Source organism: Cupressus sempervirens, chromosome 2 (genome assembly GCF_028749045.1).
Source record: "Cupressus sempervirens isolate cs-2001-9-10 chromosome 2, ASM2874904v1, whole genome shotgun sequence".
In the NCBI taxonomy this organism is placed as follows: Eukaryota; Viridiplantae; Streptophyta; class Pinopsida; order Cupressales; family Cupressaceae; genus Cupressus; species Cupressus sempervirens.
In genome coordinates, this window is record NC_143119.1 from 745,676,486 (window position 1) to 745,699,880 (window position 23,395).

Consider the following 23,395-nt stretch of genomic DNA (forward strand, 5'->3'; position numbering starts at 1 on the left):
CTAAAATTTGGGAAGTTGTGGCAGTGATTGGATTTGAGGCTCCTCGAGAATAGTATACGGTTTTAGTTATAGGGTGACAGGGTAGATTCCCTAGTTTCTAGAAGCGTCCCTAGTTTTTAGGGATGGGACTGCCAGTTGGCCCACATTACTCGACATCAGTCACAGGCAGGTGACAAGACCTGTTCATTGATTATTTGGTTGGTTTGACTTTCTAGTTGAATTTGGCTTTCCAGTTGAATAAAAGGAAATATTTTTAATAGCTCTAGTTTGCATTTAAATAAATTAAAATAAAGCTATTTATATAGCTAATTGGAATAATAAGGGGATTTTGGTTTCATCTGCTCAGGCAAGCCTATGTGTTATAGCTTGTTGGAAATGCTTTGAATTATAGCTTATTTTCATCATCCTGAGATGTTCAGACACTTAGAGTTATGTTATTTGAGGAACAGGGTATTTTTCCTATATATAAAGGCCTTTCGATTTAGAAGATGTCATTTTCTAATAAAGGGAAAGGCATATTCTCGCTTTAGGGTTCGATTGGCTTTGAGAGGGAGATAAAAGGAGATGTTGGCTCATTCTTTCATTATATTTTACATCTTCATTCTTGGTATTTGCGATTTTTCTCCGAGGAGCGATTCTAGAGGCTTGGGACGCAAACCCTAGAGCTTGGCAATTGGGATGCAAACCCCAATAGATTGTTTTAGCAACATTCTATAGTATTGTTTCAGCAGTTGACAAAAAATGTTATGTTCAGCGTTTGGGGTGCTTGTGCATTGCACGTTGAGGGTCTTGTTTGGCACATTGGGATCTTCTTGTTGTCTTGGTGTGACTATAGCAGCCGTATGGTTGCCTTTCAGCTGACACGTGATTTGTTGGTTGGCTTACGTCATCCATCTTTGCCCTTTTGGTGCGTGGCTGGTGTATTCTTGCAGCTGGCGTCATCATTCTTTGTTTGTTAACACTTTTGTTGGCATACTGATTATATATCTTGCATGGTACGATTTGCATCTATTCTGGTTGAATGAATATTATATTATCTGCTACTGTTGTTAAATTATTGTTTTACTAATATCTGGAAAATACAAAAAAGAAGAAACAATCTTTCTGCAACTTTTTTCTAATTCTCTAAGATCACAAGGAAAGCATAGGAAAATCTATTATTTTAATTAAAATTTATAGAAGTTCAGTGAAAGGATCCTTTTGGGATCTTTTAGATAATACCTATTAGTTAGTTAGTTAGTATTATGTTCCAAAAAGAACTGGCAACTACCTTCTTAGTCTGGGATTTGAAAAGGATGATGTTGATAAGATAATAATATCAATGTCCAACAAAAAACCACAGGGGTTTATGGGATTGAGTATACAAACAAAAGAGCTGGCCAAAATAGGAGCACCAAATGGTGTCTGAGAAGAAGCAAAACAAAACACAAAGCCAGAGAAACCAAGGTAAGGACTAAAGATCCTTCCTTGGTACAAAGAAATCAATCATAGAAGGGTATAAATCAAAGTAACGAGACTCGGACCCGGCTCGGACTCAGCAAGGGTAACTTGACTCGTGACCTGGCTTGGACTTGCCTATGACTTGACAGTAACTCGACAAAGTGATGAGAAACCCTTGAAATTTAGAGATTTTTTTGGATTTAAATTAATTCCATGCACCCATTCTTGACTAAAGATTAAAGACACAATAACATCATGAAATAGAAGGTGATTTGATCACATACGTAACATACATCGATTACGTAACTACAAAGGCAAAAAAATTAAAATGCAGCCGAGTCAGTTGAGTCAGCCGAGTCACCTAGGTGAGTCAGGCAAGTCAAGCGAGTCAAGCGAGTCAGTTGAGTGGACCCGCCGAGCTAGGGTCAACGGGTCATTTTGACCCAACTGAGGTAATTTGACTCGCTAACTCGAATGACTCGCTCGACTCGCGGCAAGTCTCGTTACTATGGTATAAATGTGAATGATCTCGAGTCAGATCGTCATTGAGAACTGCTGGAGGAGTGTCGTTGCTTGGAAAGACTGGTGCAGTGTCTGATTGATCTGGAATGAGTGATACTGGATGGCCTTTTCGCGCCTTATGGAGGAGACAAGGGGGAAAAAAAGGTGGTGATGAGCTGCTTTGAGATATGACCCTGAGGTATGAGTGACTGCAGGTATGCTCACGAAGCTGGGTGACCTCCTGTAAATAAAGTGCAAGACACCGCTGGTCAATATAACTGAAGAATGCTGAAAGAGAAAAATAATCTCTGAAAAGGCAGTAAAATCTCCCTTTGATCTCATAATAGATAGGATAGCGAAATATAAAGTGGGTCTCAGTCTCAAGCTCTGCCAAAGTATGCAATCAACAAATCCGATCCTCTCTAACCATATGGTGATCAGTTTGAACTTGAAGATGGTGAGAGCCAACTCTGAAGGAGCCCAAAGAGAATCGCAGAGTGTGACTCCACCATCGATAAAGATAAGCAGGGCGAACAATAATACCATTTTGAATCACAAGAAAATGCTTAGCATAAAAGGCCATCTTAGGACGTAATCACCGGAAGGATTACTCCAGGTAGTTATAATGTACTCTCTATAGATATCTTGTTTGACATTTTCAATTCCTATCTTGAGGGAAGGAGGTGAGCAAGAGCATCCAATGAGAACTGATAAGGAGGAAGATGATCAATATGAATCCCGATTGAACCCAACAAAGAGGTGGCTAGGGTGTACCAACAGCGAGATCAAGTGCTAGTGTCAGATCTCATAATCGCAACAGAAGAATAGTAAGCTAGATGAGAGTATCTGTGTCAATCAATATCCAAATCCATAAAGCCTCGAAGCTGATGAATGAACTAGATCAAGTCGAAAATGGCCTCAAGTTTGAAAGGATGAGCACCAAACTTAGCCAAGACAATGCTGTGGGGGGTGAGTCTATGACATCTAATGATACGCCGTAGAAGCAACGTCTGAACACACTCAATAGAGGCCCAATTTGAAGCAAGAAGAGAAGGTCCCCAAACCACCGAGCCATAGATAATGGTCGGTCTAACTAAGGAGTCTAAGAGGGACAGATTGGATGAAATGTCTTGAAAATGATGTCTGAAACATTGTCTTTCAAGCATAGCCACGGAGCCATGCCCTTACTAACTTTGGACTGAATAGCCAGTCTCAAGCTGAAGTGGGGCCCCAAAAAATTCACCCTGAGATACATGTAAGAAGAAGTGATCTCAACCTAATACCCAAGGAAGAAGAAATGAAGATGAGAGGTCTTTAAACAGTTAAAAATCATAACTCGAGTCTTAGTTAGATTAACCATGAGTTGACACTGGTCACAAAAAAGAGGCCAAACCATCAAGGAGTCTCTGTAAACTGTCAAGAGAAGAGGCTAAGCGAACAACACCATCTGCAAAAAAGAGAATGGAGATCAAAACCTGATGTAAGTAGCACTTATCGCTAGGTTGTGAGGAGTTCACAAGGAAATCCTCGAGCTCATCGATATACAACCCAAATAGGGTGGGAGAAACAGGACAACCTTGCTTCACCCCAATGGTACTTTGAATCGGAATAGAAAAGCCCTCCGGATTCCTGAGTCTACCAATCACCTTCTCATATAGTCTCATAATAGCAATCAACAGCATATCTGTGATCCCAATCTCGCTAAGTCTCTGAAATAAGGCCATCCTAGGAATAAAATCAAAAGCCTTGCAAAAGTCCACAAAACAACAATAGACTTTCTCAGAGTGGTGTCTATCCTCCTCAATAATATCTTGTAACGTGAAGATATGGTCCATAGTATAATAGTTCACTCAAAAACTAGCCCGACCTTTAGCTTTACACCCTTTTTAGTCAAGCTCTCTAGATAGCATGGTGTTTAGAGTAGTGGCATAAAGTTTGGCAAACATATGCTTGGTCATGATAGTCTTGTAGTTACTTGGGTCAGAAATAGATATAGACTTATGAATAGGGTAAATCACATGCCTCGACCAAGAATTAGGAAACCCATTGCATACCACTTTATTAAAAAGTGTAGGAAGGTAGGATCCAAGGACCGAAGCACCAAGTTTGAAAAGTTCAGCTTGAAAACCTTCCTCATCCATCATTCTACTGCATTGCATGAATCTAATGGACTCATAAATACTGGAAGGGGTGAACAAATTGCAGTAGGGAGGTGGATTGGAATGAAGAAGTGTTTGCCTTGGAATATCGTAAAGTGTAATGGTGTGGGAGGTCAGAGAGTGGAAGTCAAAAGTGCAGGGTGGAGGATGAGGGAAAAGGGTACGCCAGAAGATTTGGAGATTTTGAATAAGCGTGGACCAAAGGGACCTACACTGCGAAGAAGCAAAAGAACATTTCTTATGACGAAGAAAACAAAGATAAGCGCAAGTGGCTGAAGGAAGGAGAATGAGTCTCGAAAGTAGAGCGAACAGAGCGATGGAAAGCTTTACAATCAACATCAAGCCATTGATTCATAGGGCATGTACTCCGATGCTTAGACCTGGGAGAGGGAGGGGAGCGGTGAGGGATAGAAAGGAGAGCGGAAACCCAAATGGTAGAGGTAAGTAAACCAAACATGGCAGAGGCTGCATTCGAATCATTGAAATTAGTTGGTGTCAGAAGTCTCTTAAGATGGTATGAAAAGAGCTCACCATCTCCCTTTGATATAGCAAAAGCGAGTAGGTGTGCAGACAGTGTCAGACGAGATGTGGGAGGGTTGGGGAGAAGACGATAAACGTGATGAACCACAGATAGCAATGCTAAGGAGAGCATGATCAACAAAGGGGAGACAAGAAATGGTGAAACTGTGAATGGAGGGAATGGAGGAGGAAGAGGTGCTGACATAGTCCACAACACTCGCACCACCACAGTGTGGCCAGCAGGTAAAGAGGTCAGAGCCAGGGAAGAAGGATAAACCATTCAGAATCAACAAACTAGATGACTCACAGAGCTGGAGAATGTGGTGGCCATAACAAGTGAGTGGTCCAAGGGCATCATCTGAGGTACGCTGAAGTCCATACTGGTCAGATCTATCTTTGAAGTGTAGATTGAATCAGAGCCACAATCATGTATAGGAGTCTGAAGATTCTTGGTACGAGCGTTGAAGTCTCCAAGAAAAATGATACCACCTAAATCTGCAAACTGTGAGATGCTCTCCTGAAGGTCAACAAAAGGATACCCATCCTTGGCATCTTGAATGGAATATGGAGAAGAGGTTAGTGGAAAATAACAAATATCAAGATAGATGTCCCTCTGCCAGTGATTTTGACGACCGATATGGACCCACATGAATCTGGCAAAGGTGTCAAAGTGAACAACTGATGTGGACTTGAAAATATCATCTCTAATCAAACAAGCAACACCCTCGAACCCACGGACCCCACCAGAAGTACAAACTTCCTCTCTGCAAACAGATAACCACTGATATCCAAGATACCCTGGAAGAGGGTGCATAGGACTCTTGTGAGTCTCAGTAATGGCCAAAATATTGGCAGACCCCACAACATCATGAAAGAGACCAAGTAATGACCATAAAAAGCCATTACCATTCCAGTAGTTGACAAGAAGAGAAGACGACTTCCTCTTGTCAAACTTCTGCTGAAACTGTCATGCGGTTTTGGAGGTCGTCCTCGCTTCCCATCCACTAGGAGGAGAATCACGAACAAATGCTCTAAGATTCCTAATCACTGCCCATTTACCAACCTGCCTAGCCTCTGCCACAATACCTCAAGCAAGTTTCAACTTTGTAACCTATGCCTTACTGAGATCTTCATTTAGGTAAATTTTAGAGGGGAGAGAGAACAATTCTCTCTTCACTCTAAGAGCACAAAGCCTGTTAGCAAAAGAAAAAAACTTGATGGAAACGGTGTCTCCCGTACCAAACCAACACTTAATCTAAAGTGAGATTGGAGATACTGAGTTAGTCAGAGAGGAAAGAGTGTCCAGCAGCAAGAGGGCCGGAAGTGGGTGAGAGACCACGAACCCGCAAATTGAGCTCATGTGTACGTCGCACGTGCTCATCATCAATCTTTCCCTAGACAGTCTTGTCTAAGCTCAACCAGGGTGCAGTAGTATCTATGTTGGTGCAGAGAGAGGCCCATGATTTCACCTTCTGTCCGGTTTCAGCAATTAGAGAAAAGTGTATTGTAGCCATTTCAGTTTGTTGTTCCTTGATTTTTTCCAGCCCATCTAGTTGTTCAATAACCGATTCAAGATTGGATTTCAAGTCCGCTGTTTCAGAGATGAAGGTATTGGAGAAGCGTTTGATTGCGAGGTATTCAGTTCTGTAACTAGTTTGAGCTCTGGAATTTCTACTGTCAATGCATCAACCTGTTCTCTAAGCAAAGTATTGTCAGCCTCAAGCTTATTGACACGGTCACATAACCTTTGGCAGGTCAATGGTTGATTTAGTGGCGGGCAGCTATCAGCTGTGGTCATTGCAGCAACTGATTGACCCACCATCATGGAGCTGGGTGTATTTGTGTATAGCAGAACAAGCACATACATAAAATGTATGCTCTAGACATCGGAGAACAACAACAAATGCACAAATTGCATGCACGACAGAGCAAGGTCGAGACACAGTAGAAAGGAGTAGAGATGTAGGGGATATCAGAACCCTGTGACCTGAGAAAGTAGAGCAAAACCCACCAAAATGACCCTAAGATCTCCGGATGACAGTGAGATCCAACCAGCCCGAGCATAAACCATATCTGAGAATAGAACAAAAACATTGAGCTCAAACCACACTCTAGTTACTCGACAATAGAATGTTTGAATAGAAAAACTCTCCAACATCAAGATAACAATGTGTTGATTCTTGTGCTCAATGTGGATGATCTATTCCTTATTGATGATGATGATGATCTGATTGATAAGTGTAAGAAATGTCTTACTTCATAATTTGAAATGAAAGACATTGGTCCCTGCATTATTTTCTTGGTCTTGAAGTGTGGCGAAATTTCTAATGGTATCCTTCTAAGCCAACATAAATATGCTATAGATATACTGAAAATATTTGGTATGTTAGATTGCAGATCCATGGTCATTCCAATGGAAGCAAATCTGGAAAAACTTCATCAGGACGCTGCTGTTTCAGATTTGGTAGATACTACTATGCATAGACAACTCATTGGATCACTTATGTATCTAGTTAACACAAGGCCTAATATCTTCTATGTTGTTAATACCTTGAGCCCATTTATGTGTGAACCAAAGCACGTTCATTTAGTTGCAGCTAAGCATGTTTTGAGATATGTTCGTGGTACCTTGGGATATAGTTTATATTTTGCACCAAATGTTAACTTTAAAAGGTTTCTCTGATTCAGATTGTGTCGGGTGTGTTACTGACAGGAAAAGTACCTCAGGTTATTGCTTCAGCGTGGGCTCAGCCATGATTTCTTGGTGCAGCAGGAAGCAAAATTGTGTTGCTCAAAGCACTGCTGAAGCAGAATATGTTGCAGCATGCATGGATGCAAAAGTTGTGTGGCTTCGTAAGCTACTTGCTGGTCTCTTTGGTGAAATTCCTAATCTCACAACGATTATGTGTGATAATCAAAGTTGTATAAAACTCTCTATGAATCCTGTCTTTTATGACAGATCCAAACATTTAGAAATTAAATATCTTTATCTCATAGATGTGGTTCAAAGGAAAGCAGTTGAGCTCATGTATGTTTCTATTGAAGAGCAGTTTGCTGATATTCTCACCAAGTCTCTTCCTAGGATGAAGTTCACCTACTTCTGAAAGAAGTTTGGCATTGTGGAGAATGATATCCTTGGAGAATGATATCCTTGGGAAAGAGTCTCAGGTTCAGTGACTCATTCATGGTGAGTACTTCTCTGCCAGAGAAGTTCAGATTAAGATTTTTTTTTTGTTTCATCGTCTGCGAGTAGGCATGATGAAAGCATTCTTCTCTAGGAGAAGATTGAGGTAGAAATCCTCATTCCACCCATTGCGAGTAGGCATGGTGGATCCACCCTTTGTGAGTAGGCATGGTGGAAGTGCAGTCTTCTCTAGGAAAAGACTGAGTTGCAAGCCCTCTTCTCTTCACCCTCTTTGTGTAGTCATGGTGAATTCACCCTCTGCAAGTAGGCATGGTGAAATCTGTGTGTGTGACTCCTTGTTTTATTATTCTTTTTCTTTTACCCTCTAGGAGTAGCTATGATGAATACATTTTTATGAGATGAAATCTGACTATTGTTATGTTGAGATAACAATTTGTTCATCATGATGAGTTAAACTATTATATTAATATTTGATGAGATATGTATCGAATTTACTGATGATTGCAGCGAAGTGCTTCTGTCATAAGTTGATCTTTTGAAAGATCTCTCTCTTGCTAAGAGTGAGTGTTGAGTTTTGATGTATCTGCGAGAAAGATCTTCCTCTGTTTGGTCTTCTGATGGCATTGTATCATTCTGGCTCTGCCTTTGTTCATTTGCGACAATTGATTTCACTGTCTTTGCACTTTAGCTATTGATGGCTGATTGAATAGTTACTATCTTCAAGGTTATCGACAGCAGCAGTTGAATAGTTCTGATGAAGACACCTCACTCTTAACCATCAGTCTTGTCTTATTTGTGTCTGCTCTCTATGTCAGATTTCCTATGTTGAATGTTAGTCTTCAGCTGCAAGTTATTTGTGTCTTCTTGTAAAGTCGGTTGACATTCAAAGTCTTCGCCCTTTCTTTGGATATCATGAAGCGGTGATGGCGTGTCTCTTTCGGGTGTGGAATCACAGTCTTGCATTTTTACGTTACCTGTAGTGTCTCTTGTGTGTAGCTTTTGGTCTCTTTGTCGACAACTCTTTGATTTTCAGATATATCATTTTCTGTATGATTAGAAGGATACCTGGTGATCTACAATCATGATTATTTGCATTGAAAAATACTAAGGAAGATTATCAGAAGAGCAGCGCACAGTAATACCTACAATTTTGATAAGCATTCAGTGATTCTACAGATTATTGGTTAGTGATCAATGTTTTCAACAGATTTTGATTCAAACACAAGTTCGTAGTCATTCTACAGTTTCAGTAATAAGTTCCCAGTTTTTCTACAGTATCAGCAACACTTTGCAAATCTGTCATATGTTGTTATTAACTGCGCTATTAAGTTGTATTGTCTCAGAGTGTAGATGTGACTACTGTGTGGAGTTATATATTTTTCTATAAGTCTGTGAGAACTATCTTGTGGTTGGTGTTTGAGAACAATTTTACTCTTGAAATCTTGATTATCAGACTGAGACTCTGTAAATTCTCATTATTATAATAAAGGAATAATTTTTTAGGGGGCTGGGTTGTTTCTCTTGGAGAGGAGGGTTTTTCCTAGGATAAAGGATCTCTGTTTAAGTGTTGTTTTTTTTTTCTTACTGTTTCAAAACTTAACACTAACTTGTTATAGGGTCTTGTCTAGGCCAAAGTGACCACCTAGACTCCCATTGTGCTTCTCCTTAATGATGTTTTCCCACATGGAATATTTTGGTACACAAAGTTGATTGGCTTTGAACAATATAGCCTAGCCTGGAACCAAAACTCAGAAAACTCCACATGACAAGTGTTCAAAAAGTTCGAACAAACCTCATATGCTCTCTTAAAATCAGGGTCATTTTTGTACAACTCCTTGAGGGATTCCACCCCCATGCTCTGCAAGTGAACATCTTGAATGGTTAACACCCTTCTACTTAGTGCAGCTGCCGCATTATTGGCCTGCCCCCTCTTATGTTTGATTGCAAAAGTATAAACCTGCAACTGCTCAACCCACTTCATGTGCTTGCAATTCAATTTCTTGTCCAATGAGGAAACTAAGAGCATGATTGTTAGTGAAGACAATGAATTCCTTTGGCAAAAGACAATGTCTCCATTTCTTGAGAGCCTGGACCATTGCATATAGTTCTAAATCATAGGTTGAGTATTTCCTTTTTGCATCATTTAATCTCTCTGAGAAGAAAGCTATTGTTCCTCTTTCCTGACTTAATGCTGCTCCTATTACCACATTACTTGCATCACATTCCACAGTGAGAGGCTTATTGAAATCAGGGAGCACCAAAATAGGAAATTGGGCTATTGATGAAGGGCCACACCACTCTTACCAACTCACAACCAAAAATGCAACAATATGGAGACAATGAGATGACAAAATGCTTCCCAAGCAATTTTATTATACTTGAAAATCCTTACAATATACTCCAAATGAGAGAACTCCAAATTCTTACAAAATGAGAGAGCTTCCCCACTAAGGGCTTCCAACTAACTTGCACACCAAGAGCTTGTACAAGAAGAGCTTACACTTCCTGAACTTGATTACAAATGATCATAAGCCTTGCTTAAATAGGCACTTCCAACCCAAAACATTACAAACACAACCAATGTGGGATAAAAAGGTAAATACAACTACCTTAAAGCAAATATTAAATTCCCACCCAAATACAACTAAGCACCACCATGTGGCCCAATTAGAAAATTACATATCTTTTGTGAATCACAACAAATATCAAATGCATGAGTTAAGAAACTTTCCACAAACTTCTAAGATGCCATCTACACACTTCGATAAATGGAATGACAACTATTTTTCTATTTATGCCACCTATGCACTTTGAAAATAGGAATTCCTCTTCTCTCCTTTTTTTCTATTTTATTATTATTTTTCTTTCTATTTTCGTTACCCTTTCTCCTCCATAATTTTTTTTTTTTTTTTAAATATAAATTTTTCCATGCAAGATGCTCCTGCATTAGACTCCCCAAGTAGATTAAAAAAAGTGTGCCCCACACTTTGACGCCAAAAGAAAGATCTGCAACCATCTTCATCTTCACCAAAGGTTTCCACTTCAATAGGGACAAGAAAACCAACATGCAAATCTTCCACATCTGCATCACTCTGTCAAACACCAGAATATCAATCATCCAATCAGCATGCTCACTCCCAAGAACAAACTGAACATAATGCTTCATCAACAAACCCTCATCCACATCAGCAACTAGTGAATCCACACTAGCAACAACAAACTCCACATCAACAGCAACAAACTCTACATCAGCAGCAATATGTAGATTTTCATCAACACATGCCAAACTCACAACACCAGCAATCTCATTGTTAACATACAAATCATCACCAACAACAACTAGATCATCCACAACTGAGTGCTCCACAATCTGCATGTTAGACTCAACCAACTGATCATGAAAACCAATCTCCATCCCAACATCAACAAGGTTAGGAATCTCTTCAGCAACAACCTCTAGCTGCTCTGCAAGTTTTGTATCAGACTCCACAATTTGATCAACAAAACCAACTTCTTCCACCTTAACCTTGCGATGTCGTCTTCTCTCTCGAACAAGTCTCTTAATTGGCCAATCAACTCTCTTCTGGATCGGTAGACTCTAGCTCCACAAACGTTCACGGAATTCCTTCCTCACCCCATCCCTAACTTGATCAGCCAAGCTAGCTTCAAGCCGAGTAGTCATTTCAGAAAACCTCCTCTCCACCACATCACAGAGATTTGCAATCATCTCAGGGTCCAATCCTCTCAGAGCCATCTACTAAGGTCTTCGTAAACCCTCTTCAACAAGTCCTTCCCGCGCTCTTTGTGACAACCTTGAATTGTTTGCAAGTCAGATCGCAACCTGCCACCTCCCATGAACAATTAGGAACCAAATCACAAGTCTAGGACCATGGATCTGCAATCCACAAGCTCTCTATAATCATGCCTCAACAAGACCAGTCTTCCATCTTGGCATCCATCTGCAAGCCGTCTACAGTTGCAAGTTAGAACCATGATCTGCCACCTCGCAACCCAGAGATCTAGGGCTCTAGAAAGAACAATACACGACCAAATCAAGATCAACTTAGATCTACTTCTCCAACCCAAGTCCTGGTGTAAACTGCCTCAGCTTAGGTGATCTATCTACACACTCAAGAACTCCCGCTCTAATACCACTTGATGAAGGGCCACACCACCCTTACCAACTCACAACAAAAAATGCAACAATATGGAGACAAAGAGATGACAAAATGCTTCCCAAGCAATTTTATTATACTTGAGAATCCTTACAATATACTCCAAATAAGAGAACTCCAAATTCTTACAAAATGAGAGAGCTTCCTCACTAAGGGCTTCCAACTAACTTGCACACCAAGAGCTTCTACAAGAAGAGCTTACACTTCCCCAACTTGATTACAAATGATCATAAGCCTTGCTTAAATAGGCACTTCCAACCCAAGACATTATAAACACAACCAATGTGGGATAATAAGGTAAATACAACTACCTTAAAGCAAATATTAAAGTCCCACCCAAATACAACTAAGCACCACCATGTGGCCCAATTAGAAAATTACATATCTTTTGTGGATCACAACAAATATTAAATGCATGATTTAAAAAACTTTCCACAAACTTCTAAGATGCCACCTACACACTTCGATAAATGGAATGACAACTATTTTTTTATTTATGCCACCCATGCACTTTGAAAATAGAAATTCCTGTTTTCTCCTTTTTTTTTTCTATTTTATTATCCATAAAAAAGAGGAAGAGTCGAACACGATGCAGATCAAAACATATCCAATGCAGAAAACCATAGTTAAATTCAATGATATTTAAAGAGGGAAGAGGCGACAAATAGTAAATAACTAGGAGAGAATTATCGAAGGAAGAATGAGGGAAGCTTATGAAAGAGTTGCATCAAGGAATTTACAAAGAGAACAACACAAATGAGTACGAAGATATAGTCACAGCTAGAGGCAATCAATATTGGTCACAAAGATTTTTATACCCACAACAATTAAGAGACCATCAAGGGAGGATGAATGCAAACATTGGCATATACAATTGACTTGTATAAGGAGCATGCACATTGCAGTAAAATCAATACATAGCTGGCAACGTTGTCTCCTCTGAAGTGGACATAACCAAAGAAGAAAGACAACTCATACCCATGGGCGGGAGTAATAACCAGTTGAGTAAATCACTACCACCGAGCAAGAGAACACAATTAGACACAAAGGTGACAAACCTCTCAGGCTTGATAGAAAGAAGACAAATTGGCATGACGTGGAAGTTTACTCACCACACCAGTGAATAGAAGAATAAGGGAATAAGTAACGCTGAAGATATTCAACGGAAGAGAGTGAAAAAAATAGCATAGTCAGCATCACCATAATTGAGGAAGTATAGAAGCATTGACATCATTCATAGAAACCAGCTTCATTAGAATTGGAAGTGGAAAGAACATAAGGGAATATAAGAGATTTGTATCAGATATAGAGATAGTGAAATATTGATATAGAACATTAAATAAAGTGTTAAGGATAAATCAATATCCAGATTGTAAAGGTACACAAACACTTGTCTTATGATTATTTGATTAATAGGGAGGGCATATTAACTTTCACAAGAGAGAGACACAACAAAGGGGTAGAGGATATTCGTAAATGAATATCAAATTCTCAAGGAGAAAATTCAGAGGATTATAGGGCATTCAGAAATGAATGTTGGGATTGGAGTCCCAGAGAGAGATTTATGAAGAAATCTCTTAAGAGACAATATATATTGTGGTGGTCAAACATATGCATATGTCAGAGGTAAGAGACTTGGTTAGAGCTGGGATCTCTACCAAGTAATGTTACCAGAGATCCCAAAGAGGCCTAAGGAAGATTTTTTTTTATGATAATTACCTAATCAAGATATAGTTCTCACCAGAGGGTAGCTTGGGTAGTATTTAGATTAATATTTACTTAATCCAATATTTTTTATATGTTTCACATACAATTTTTGATATTATACTAACAAATGGTTGCAGGTTACAACATTCAAACCTAATCCGGAAGAGGGGACATTTCAGCATCTAATTGAATCATCATAGAAAATTCTAATTAGCATCATTTTCAATCATCATCTAAGTACTTAAAATACCATTAGTACATAATGAAATGAATGAAATAAGAGAATGAAAAACATCAACTATCAATAAAATGAGAACATTGAAAAGATAAAGACTCAAACTTTATAGTTTTAAACTTTTAAAGTATCAACTATAGTCTATCAATGATCATATTGATATATAATCATTCTAGCAATATATCAACTATCAATGATCATATAATGTCAAGACAAAACACTCCAAAGTCTGAAACATCAAAGTCAAAATGAAAACAAAGATACTATGGCAGCTACCCCAAATCATCCATATCAAAGTCACTATCACTATCATCCCAAGCGTCAAAATGGAAACAAAGATACTATGACAGCTGCCGCTAATCATTTATGTTATTATTTTATAAAAAATTGACTTCCACAAGTTCGGGCCTGCAATAGGAAACTTTTTATGTAGTCCCCGGGACGTTAGGAAATGGAAAAGTAGTCCTCAAAATGGTCAACGTGGGTCAAAAACTCATTGACCATTTTCAAAGTTTCGGGGATGCGTTTCCTATTTTCTTCTCTAGGTGGGGACATCTGGGAAACGTTCCCTTCCGTCCCCCTATCCCCAAAACCATCCCCGTTTCTGAAACTTAGGGTTTAGGGGTGGAAACGTGTCCTCGGGTAATATAGATTTCCACTCATCCCCATTTCTGATCTTGATAGGATGGTAGCTAGATTTCAAATCTATCTTGGAGTAGTAGCCAACTCCTCGCAAGTAATCCAAAAGATAATTCTAGGCATTGGAAACTTGTACCTAATGGTGATCTTGTTAATGGCCCTTGAATTAGTACACAATATTCATTTACCATCTTCTTGGGGGCTAGTTTGTGGGAATTGCGCATGGGCTCAAATTTTTTTTGGTCAACTCTTTGTCCAAAAGCTCTTGTATTTGTCTAGCAATCTTTGCATTTTGAGTTGGTGTCATGTTATTGGCTAGCTTGTTTGGAAAAGTTGCACCCTGAATGAAGTCAATTTGGTGACAAATGTCTCTAATTGGTGGTAGTGTATTAAGTAATTCCTCTTCAATTATACCTTTATATTTATCCAACAACCCTTGTAGCTCCTTAGGTACATCTTTCTTTTACTATCCTCTAAGTCAAACCTATCCTTGGGCTTCAAGATCAGAGCATATCCTTGGTTGTCCTCTTCCTTGTGATACTTAGGAATTCTTTACCCTTTACTAACATGTCACTTGACCCTACCTGTTTTCCGACCCCTCATTAGGTAATGGATCCATTTTGAACTTTTGGGCATTTTTCGTTATGAGGAAGGAATTCTACTTCCCATTGTGTTGAGCATCCACATCATATTACCATGGATGCTCCAACAACAAATGACAAGCCTCCGTGGGAATTGCATCACACAACAACTTATCTTGAGACTCTCCTATCTCAAAATCAACTCACACTTGTTTATTATTCAAAGCATTTTGCCACTTTCAACCAAGAAACCTTATAAGGGTTAGGATGTGGCAATCCTTTTAGCCTTAGTTTCTTTACCATTTCTATTGAAACTACATTCTTAGTTGAACTAGAATCTACTATAACCTTGCATGCATTTCCATAAGCTTTCCAGGTGGTCTTGAAAAGTGTCTTCCTCTGAGGTGGTTCCTTTTCTCTCCTCCATGAGAGCTCGAGGCCTTCTCAGGATACTTATTCATAGTGTGCCCTTCTTGGTAACAATTATAGCAACTCCTTGTAAAGTGTAATGTTCCCATCATAAAATAAATAATTAATCAAACCATTGTTTATGGGTCGACTGATTTAGTATATCTCGAACCCATTTTATTCAATTGTTTCCGTAGGTGTGGCCGTCGGCTATCTTTGTAAACCCTCGGGAAGTTCCTCGGAAGGGTATTTAAGCACAACATGTAGGTAGTAGTTGGTATGCGATTTGGATTATTTCTTTGTACTGCGAATTCTTGTTAGAGTTTTGTATTGTTCGCCATTTCGGAAGTGAAAGATCTTACCTACTTGGCTTTCCCGATTTTGGTGGGATTCAACCGTCACCTTATTTCGTTCTCTATATTATTTTGCATGGGTTTGGCAAATCTGTGCACCATTATCTAGAATCAATATATTGTGGAGTGATACTTGCATCTTTCATTCAATCACTGTCTTTGACAAGTCATTTTTTGTGGTCATCTAAGATTTCATTGTGAATCTTCCCAGCCTAATCAGATGATTGTAAGCTCATCCGTACAGCTGTATGACATCTTCCACCACTGGAGGGAGATCACCTTCATTGTACCCCCTCCCCATTTATCTTCATCACACTGTTCCATCCCTTCTGTATAGTCATCACTTTGCCCCAACCACTGTACCGTACGACTTCCACACACACTGTATGACCCCATCTTCCCCACCACTGTATGACTTCCACACACACACAGTACAACCCTATCTTCCGCACTATTGTACGACCTGCACACCTATTTAGTCCTCACTACCGTACGGATCCCACACACCATATGATCAGTCTTGGCTACTTTTGTATGACTCTTACTCATCATACGCCCATCGCCAAGTCGTGTGACCATTGTCTGCTTCTAGCCGTACAAGGATCCAAAGGTTGTTTCGAGTGTAGCTGGTAAAAGAATTTCTAGGTAAATTGCCTCTGAGAATACCTTTGTCAAGTACTACCAAGAACGAAACATTACATAAGACACTAGGACCTCTCCTCGGCATTGCTCGTCCTTCCATTGGGTCTTCTACCTCTGTAACCTCCTTCTCTGGAACTTGAATTTCCACTTGACTCTTGGTGGTTTGATTCAATGTTTTAGTTAAATTGACTACTTCCTCCAAAGCTTCCCCTTCCTCTGAAATTCTTTCCCCCTTTTTTGTCCACTATCCACTTGACTTTTTCTCCTAAGCTTCTCCTCAACCCGTTTTGCCAACAGATACCATTCATCTTCTATCTTTGGTATCACCAAACTTATTTCATCTCGTACGGCATACTCCTATTCATGTACCGGGTCATGTTTTCCCTTTCATCTTCCTAATATTTGTCTCTCATGCTTCATATGTGAAATTCCTCTGTGTAGGAAAACACATCTAAGTCCTACTTCAAGTTGTGGAACTTTCTGACGTTTAGGATCTCATAGTCTGCAGGCATAAACTTTCCTTTGAGTAGGGTCACCATCCTACTCCATTTGTTGATCATATTCTTTCCTAGTCTTTCCCTTTCATTTTGAATACAATTCCACCATAGTAAGGCAGATCCTCTCAGCCTTGTCTTTTCAAATATGACTTTTTACTATCTGCCACCTCCTTATATTCAAAGTAGTTCTCTAGGGCTTCTATCCAGTCAACAAGTACAGCTGCATCCAACTTCACACTGAATGTAGAAACATCCATCTTAGCCTCAATACCTTTTCTATGTGCTTCCTTTATCGCATTCACAAAAGCTTTGTGTTCTATAGGCAAATCTTGGGTTGGATTTCTTTCTTCATCTGCCTCTTCTGTCTCATCCACAGAGACTTCAAAGTTACTTTCCGCTTGGCTCTTCTTGCCCTTAAGTTTCTTCATCATTTTCTTGAGTTTGGCTTCTCACTTCTCTCCCATTCTTTGTTCCGTCTCCTTAAGGTCTTGAGGTTTTAGACCTTAGGAGGCATTAAGATGGTGTCTTCTTGGTTCTCTAATTCTGACATACACCAAAATCAATGCCACAAATTGGTTCTGATACCAATATGATGCAGAGGGCCTAGGTCACATCAAAAATCCTTTAGGGTTCGCCCTTATTTGGGTTTTAACTTGGCACCATCCGATGGTCCACTCACCTAGCGTTCCCAAGAGGCTTCAACACACATTGAACCTGCTCTTGGCTCACCTTCTTGTGGTCAACTCCTTGAGCAATTCACACCTTGAGGATGGATTCTAAAGAGGAAGAAGATGCTGAAATTGAAGAAGCATATCCGATCTCAATTGTGCCCTAAGTGAGATCAAGAAGCTTAAGAAAAAAATCTGAAACATAAATTGCTGCTCCAGAAATATGAAGAAGAGGACTCTAATTTGAAAGGAAAAATGTCTCAAAGCCTTGAGAAAATAGAGAAGGCCATCATTAGCTTGAAGATTCAACTAGAAGAGGCAAAGAGGATAGAAGAGGTAATGAGAATTCAGCTCAAGACATAGGAAGACTATTGTGAGAAACTAGAGTTTGATATTGTTACTTTGAGGATGGAAATAGAGAAAGTAATTGCTCATCTGAATAGAAGAAGCTTGTATTTTGAGAAAAAAACTGAATTCTAGATGGCATTATCAATTGCCAAATGTCGCCCTTCTTTAAGACTGATCGTGACCATGGGAAGTGTTCCTGTCTCATCCGTTATCAATCATAATGGCTGGAAGTCCATATCATCTTCAACGGAGTCTTGGTATGTTTTTTCTAACTTCCTGATCAAGAGGCTTCCTACAAAATCTGTGTCCTTTAATTACTTCTGATCCTTTTGTGTCAGACTTCTGAATGCGTAGGGTGCAGATTCATGTAGACAACTTGGAGTGCATGCACTTCACACCAAATGTTTCAGTGACTATTTCAGCCACTTTTGGTCATTTTATAATGTTAATAGAAACTGTAATATATATATATATATATATATATATATATATATATATATTGATATATTTGATCGCTAATAGATATGTATTATTAAATGGAAAGAGAAAATACATGAAGATCATAGCCTCACCTAAGACCATCAGACACACAATATAGCCTCTTCAAACCCACAAATCCATAACACCCTTATAGTGTCTACCTAAACACAAGCAATTCCAAGCATACTATCAAAAGACTCATAACACTACCAACAACCTCCTACTCATAGGTACACACAACCATATTATGCTTTTCTGAATTTGTTTCCCTTTGTATGCGAACAGACACTCATATCGAAAGACACCACCTTTGCGTTCCTTCTCTTCTTTTCTTGCCTTTAACAATGTGCCAACCCTCTTCCATCTGCGCTGCATCTGTATGCCAATCCATTGAAGAATCATGAGTTCGCTCCTCCACAAAATTCTCCTGGGCTTGCTCATCTACACATTCATTCTGTTGTTGGGAGAGATGTCTTTCCGCTTCAAGGTTGTCCAATTCCCATGTCCCAACTGGAGTTTTTTTCTCTTTTCCAGCTGGAGTAGCAACCCCATCATTCACCACTGCCTCCTCATCAGCATTTTTCTCATCCCTGATGTTACTGGATTTTTGTTCAGTCGTCACCTTTGGGGGCATTTGTTTTTTCTCCCTAGAGATAGCTTGTGCAAAGCTCATTTAATGCTCTTCTCTCTTTTCCACCATATAGTGGTGGGCTTCAGCATCCGTCCATAATGTTGCTGGTTTCCAAACTTTTCCCTTATTGCATTTGGCTGCAACATGTCCAGTCTGAAAACAAATCCTACAGCTGAAGGGGATCCCTTCATAATCCACTGGTTGGATCCAACTGCCTTTTGATGCCTTAATCATAATCTCATCTGGGAGGGTCAACACACTTTCCATTTCTACAAGAATCCGAGCATAGGTAGAATGAAGCAGATTTGATGATCCTTCATCAATCATTATAAATTTTCCCAAGGCATCCCTCTACTACTTCAAGGCAAGAATCAAACCAAAGATGTAAGGGTAAATTGGGTAGCCCATACGGGAAATTTCTCAAAAACTTAGCTGGATTGAAATCAGGATGCTATTCAAAATTTAGAGCACTATTGTAATATTAAATTATATGGTACTCGTCACTAATTAATTTGTATTAGAAATAGTTTGTTCAAGAGGACTACCTGGGATTTATTCACTCATATTGACAGGACCTTGAGGTTCTAATCATTAGTGTCAACCCATGCTAGAATGCACGAGCAAGTCCATGTTAGATATTGATCTAATCCCTAGCTGGACAGATGCATTTAAGCAACTTGGCAGGAAGGTGGCATTAGGAACCCTCACCAAGTGAGCAACATAATCTGGCACCTTTGAGAACATTGAATTGAATTTGTTAAGAACTACTAATCAAATTTTAGAGTACTATTCTAATAGTAATTATACATTAATAGTTACTAATTAATATATATTGAAAATAGTATGTTCAAGAGGACTACCTGAGATTCATTCATTCATGCTGACATGACCTGGTTGATGACAATAAACAAAAGTGATATAGGAAAATTGAAGTGTGAATGAGAGAGGAAGAACGACAAGAAAGGAACACGAAAGCTATTTATTTTGAGAATCATCAAAAACTCAAAAGGTTTTTGAAAATATGATAACTGTCCTTTTACAATTTTCTACTGAGGATGTTGGGTCTAGGACCTACTGTGAATTGTTGCAATCAAATCTCATGCTAGTCTGTTCTTTGCCAAGCAAACTTGGTGTTTTGATGAACTGTTGGATTACTCATTAATGTGTATTATGTCCCGTTCAAATGCTTTCTCATGAATTATAGCTATTGGCTATGTCAAAAGGTCATCTGCGTGTGCTATTTCTTTTCATTTCAAATAAGAACATACATTAAAATCAAATTTTCATTTTTTATTGTACACCAAATAGTGAAATATGTACATAGATATAATTTGCTAATCTTATGTTTATAAAATGTCAACTAAATGCATTATATTCTTATGTTTATCATCCATATTATTGAGGACAGTACGGCCAAGTTGGAGAGTGAGAATGGATTGATTCTATCTAATAAAGAGGTACTTATCCATTCTGTATACTTATTTAAGGTCATACATGTTTAGATTCAATTTGGAATTTGGGATCATATGCGTTAAGATTTAGTTTTATTCTTGGTAATGTCAAGCATTTCTCATTGATGGCCATCTCTCATGCAGAGAGTATTTGAAGAAGCGGAACAGGTAGCAGCTTCTTATAGAAGTAAATTTAGTTATGTGCATAAAGTGGAGGCCACCATAGATGATCAAGACATATCAGACATATATGACAATACTAACAACCACTATGCAAATTGGGATTGGTTTACGAATTAAATCTGAGCTGGTTTTTTAATATTAAACTTGCCTAATATAGTGATGTGTATAGAGCTTACATGTTTGTTAAACTCACCTTCTTGCTAGAGAATCATCAAATGCCATGGGTTAATGAGGGCGTATGCCATTGACATGCATGATTTGAAATGCTTTGTACTTGTGCATTTTGAGAACTAAGTATATTTGGTTTATGTAGTTTGTGGTGACAAGTTCTTCAGAATAGTTCCATTTTATGGATAACATTAAAATTAACTCAGTTCAACTCTTAAAATTTCACATGCAAACTTTAAATTAATCTAATTGTGAAGTTTTTCTCACTATGGAGGGTTTTTAATTTGATAACATTAGCATTTCTTAAATGACAAATTGGTAGAATTTTGATAAAAAAGAAATATCTTTGATGCCAAACAATGTGAAATGGGATAAAATTATTGATTATAGGAAATTTTTATGAATGATTATGATACGATCTAGAGTCAGGTTTGATTCATGTTATGAGGGTTGAGAGCTTCCATTTATTTTAATTTTAATTAAAATAATACAATTCTTGAACTCAATGTGAGTATAGAATTAACATTTTTGATCACACAAAATGAAAGAAAATGTAACAGATGGAGAGTGGGAAGAAGAGCAAAGGGTTTTCAAAATCTAGTAATGCAGAGGGGGAGGAAGTTGATGATGATAATGATGATCTTGGTGGCTCCATGTGAGTTTGGAAGGTGGTGGTGGCCTCTATTGTTTTTGCTGAGCTTTTTTGTGAGGGCTTTGGTTGGATCACGTGTGGCTAAAGTGATGGAAGCCGGTGGTGGCTTCTGTTGTTTCTGTGTGACTTATCTCTTTTGGTTCTTAGACCGGATGAATTTGCTAAGGGGTTTCGAAATTTGTGAAGGGGTATTTTTTGCTCGTGGTTTGAGCTTGGTTTGCAGCTATGTGTGGTTGAAGGGACCCCACCCCTTTCTCTTCTCGTTTATCTTAGGCTTGGTTGAAGGCATTCTTTTCCATTTGAGAGGTGCATTCTTTGTGCATAGCCATTGTTGCTGCTCTTTTTGTGCAATTGTTGCTTTCTCTTTACGAGGATACAACTCCAATTTTCCTTGGGCTTAATGGACAACTTGTCTTTTAGTGCCTTTGACACACACTTTGCCTTTGTAATTCCTAAAATGCTAGTTTGTAGTGCTTTTTTGTTAGCAACAAAGGAGGATGGTAGTAGATGTTTGCAAAGGCATTGTTGGGGCTATTTTTGTTCATGGGACTATTGTGCCTTTCTTTGTTGCTTAGAGTACCTCTACAGTTGGGTGCTTTGATTTGTTTAAGGATTCCCCCTATTGTTCTAGAGTATACTTTGTATATGGTTTTTTTGTCCCCTATTTTACCTCCTTGAGTGGGTTACCCTCTTTAGGCGCTTGTTGAAGCATAATCTTGGTGGGCTTCTTGGTTGGGGTCTGCTTCTTTGTAACCCTTCCCTTTTAGTGCGTTTGTCTAGTGAGGGGCTTTCTAAGTATCTCTTCTTTGTGTTGTTTCTTGGTCTTTATCAGATATGTGGAACCTTCTTTTATTTTTGGGGGTTTCTTAACTCTTGTTCTAGCCAAACATTTTTTTATCTTATTTTTCTAAACTTCTTGTTTGCCTCGTTTGTCCCTATGTGACTCCAATTGAGATGAAGTTCTTTCCTTTTAAGGTGGGGTTGATTCTTGGGACTATTGATTGGCCTTTCTTTTCTTTGCTCCTTTCGTCCTCTTTTTTTTTTTCTTTTTTTCTTTTGAGGTGAGGGTGTCTTCTATAAAGGTGGAGATTTGTCTAGGGAGGGAGTTTGCAAGTTGATGCAGGTTCTTCTTGTGTTTGGCTACTTGAATGTAGGTTTGGATCATGTGTGGTTTTTTTCTTTGGTGGTTTGTCCCTCTACTACCTCTATAAAGTTCTTATGAATGGTTGTAGATTGGTTTGGGGAGCCTTTCAAGACATTATGTTCCTCTTCTTTATTTAGAAGGGGATGTTCTCTGTAGCTAGTATAATTTGTTTTATCTTATTTCTTTTGGAAGTAAAGGTTATAGGAGTCTTACTAAAACTCATTTGGTTTAGGGATCTTGGAAAAACTCTTGGTTCATGTTTGAGTTTGAAGGAGCCTGTAACAATCCTTTGTATTGATTGAGTGACCCAAGTTTGAGGTGTCAAGTCATACTCTTGGATCTTAGCAACCTAGGTTGCCATTTTGTTAACACCTACCTCTTGCCGAGTTAAAATGCTCTTTGTTGTGGTTTTAGGAACATACACAATTGAGTGTGAATGCAAGATGACACTTGAAGTGCTTTGTCGCTTTGACAACAACAAAGGCTTGCTTCTTTATGAGAGAGTATTTAAGTTTTTGGTTCTTTAGAAGAGTGCTCATAAATGCAATAGGACCTATTCTCCTTTTTTGCTTTTTTGAGTAAGAATGTTAGAGGGTATGCTCAAAATCATAACAATAAATGATAAATCTTTCTTAAAATCAGGACTAACCAACGTAGGAGCTTGTGCTA

At 38.8% G+C, this 23,395-nt stretch overlaps 1 protein-coding gene across 2 annotated transcripts in view; it reads left to right on the forward strand.

The window, feature by feature from the left end:
- LOC149575542 (protein PIGMENT DEFECTIVE 338, chloroplastic-like) overlaps nucleotides 1-21,196 on the forward strand; it is a 165,616-nt gene extending 144,420 nt beyond the window's left edge. For both annotated transcript variants that reach the window (XM_089815312.1, XM_089815311.1), the window contains 2 exons: nucleotides 20,537-20,585; nucleotides 20,724-21,196. In XM_089815312.1, coding sequence (XP_089671438.1) covers nucleotides 20,537-20,585; nucleotides 20,724-20,879 — 205 coding nt within the window. In that variant the 3' untranslated portion in view covers nucleotides 20,880-21,196. The remainder of the gene's footprint in view (nucleotides 1-20,536; nucleotides 20,586-20,723) is intronic.
- The last annotated feature ends 2,199 nt before the right edge of the window (nucleotides 21,197-23,395 follow it).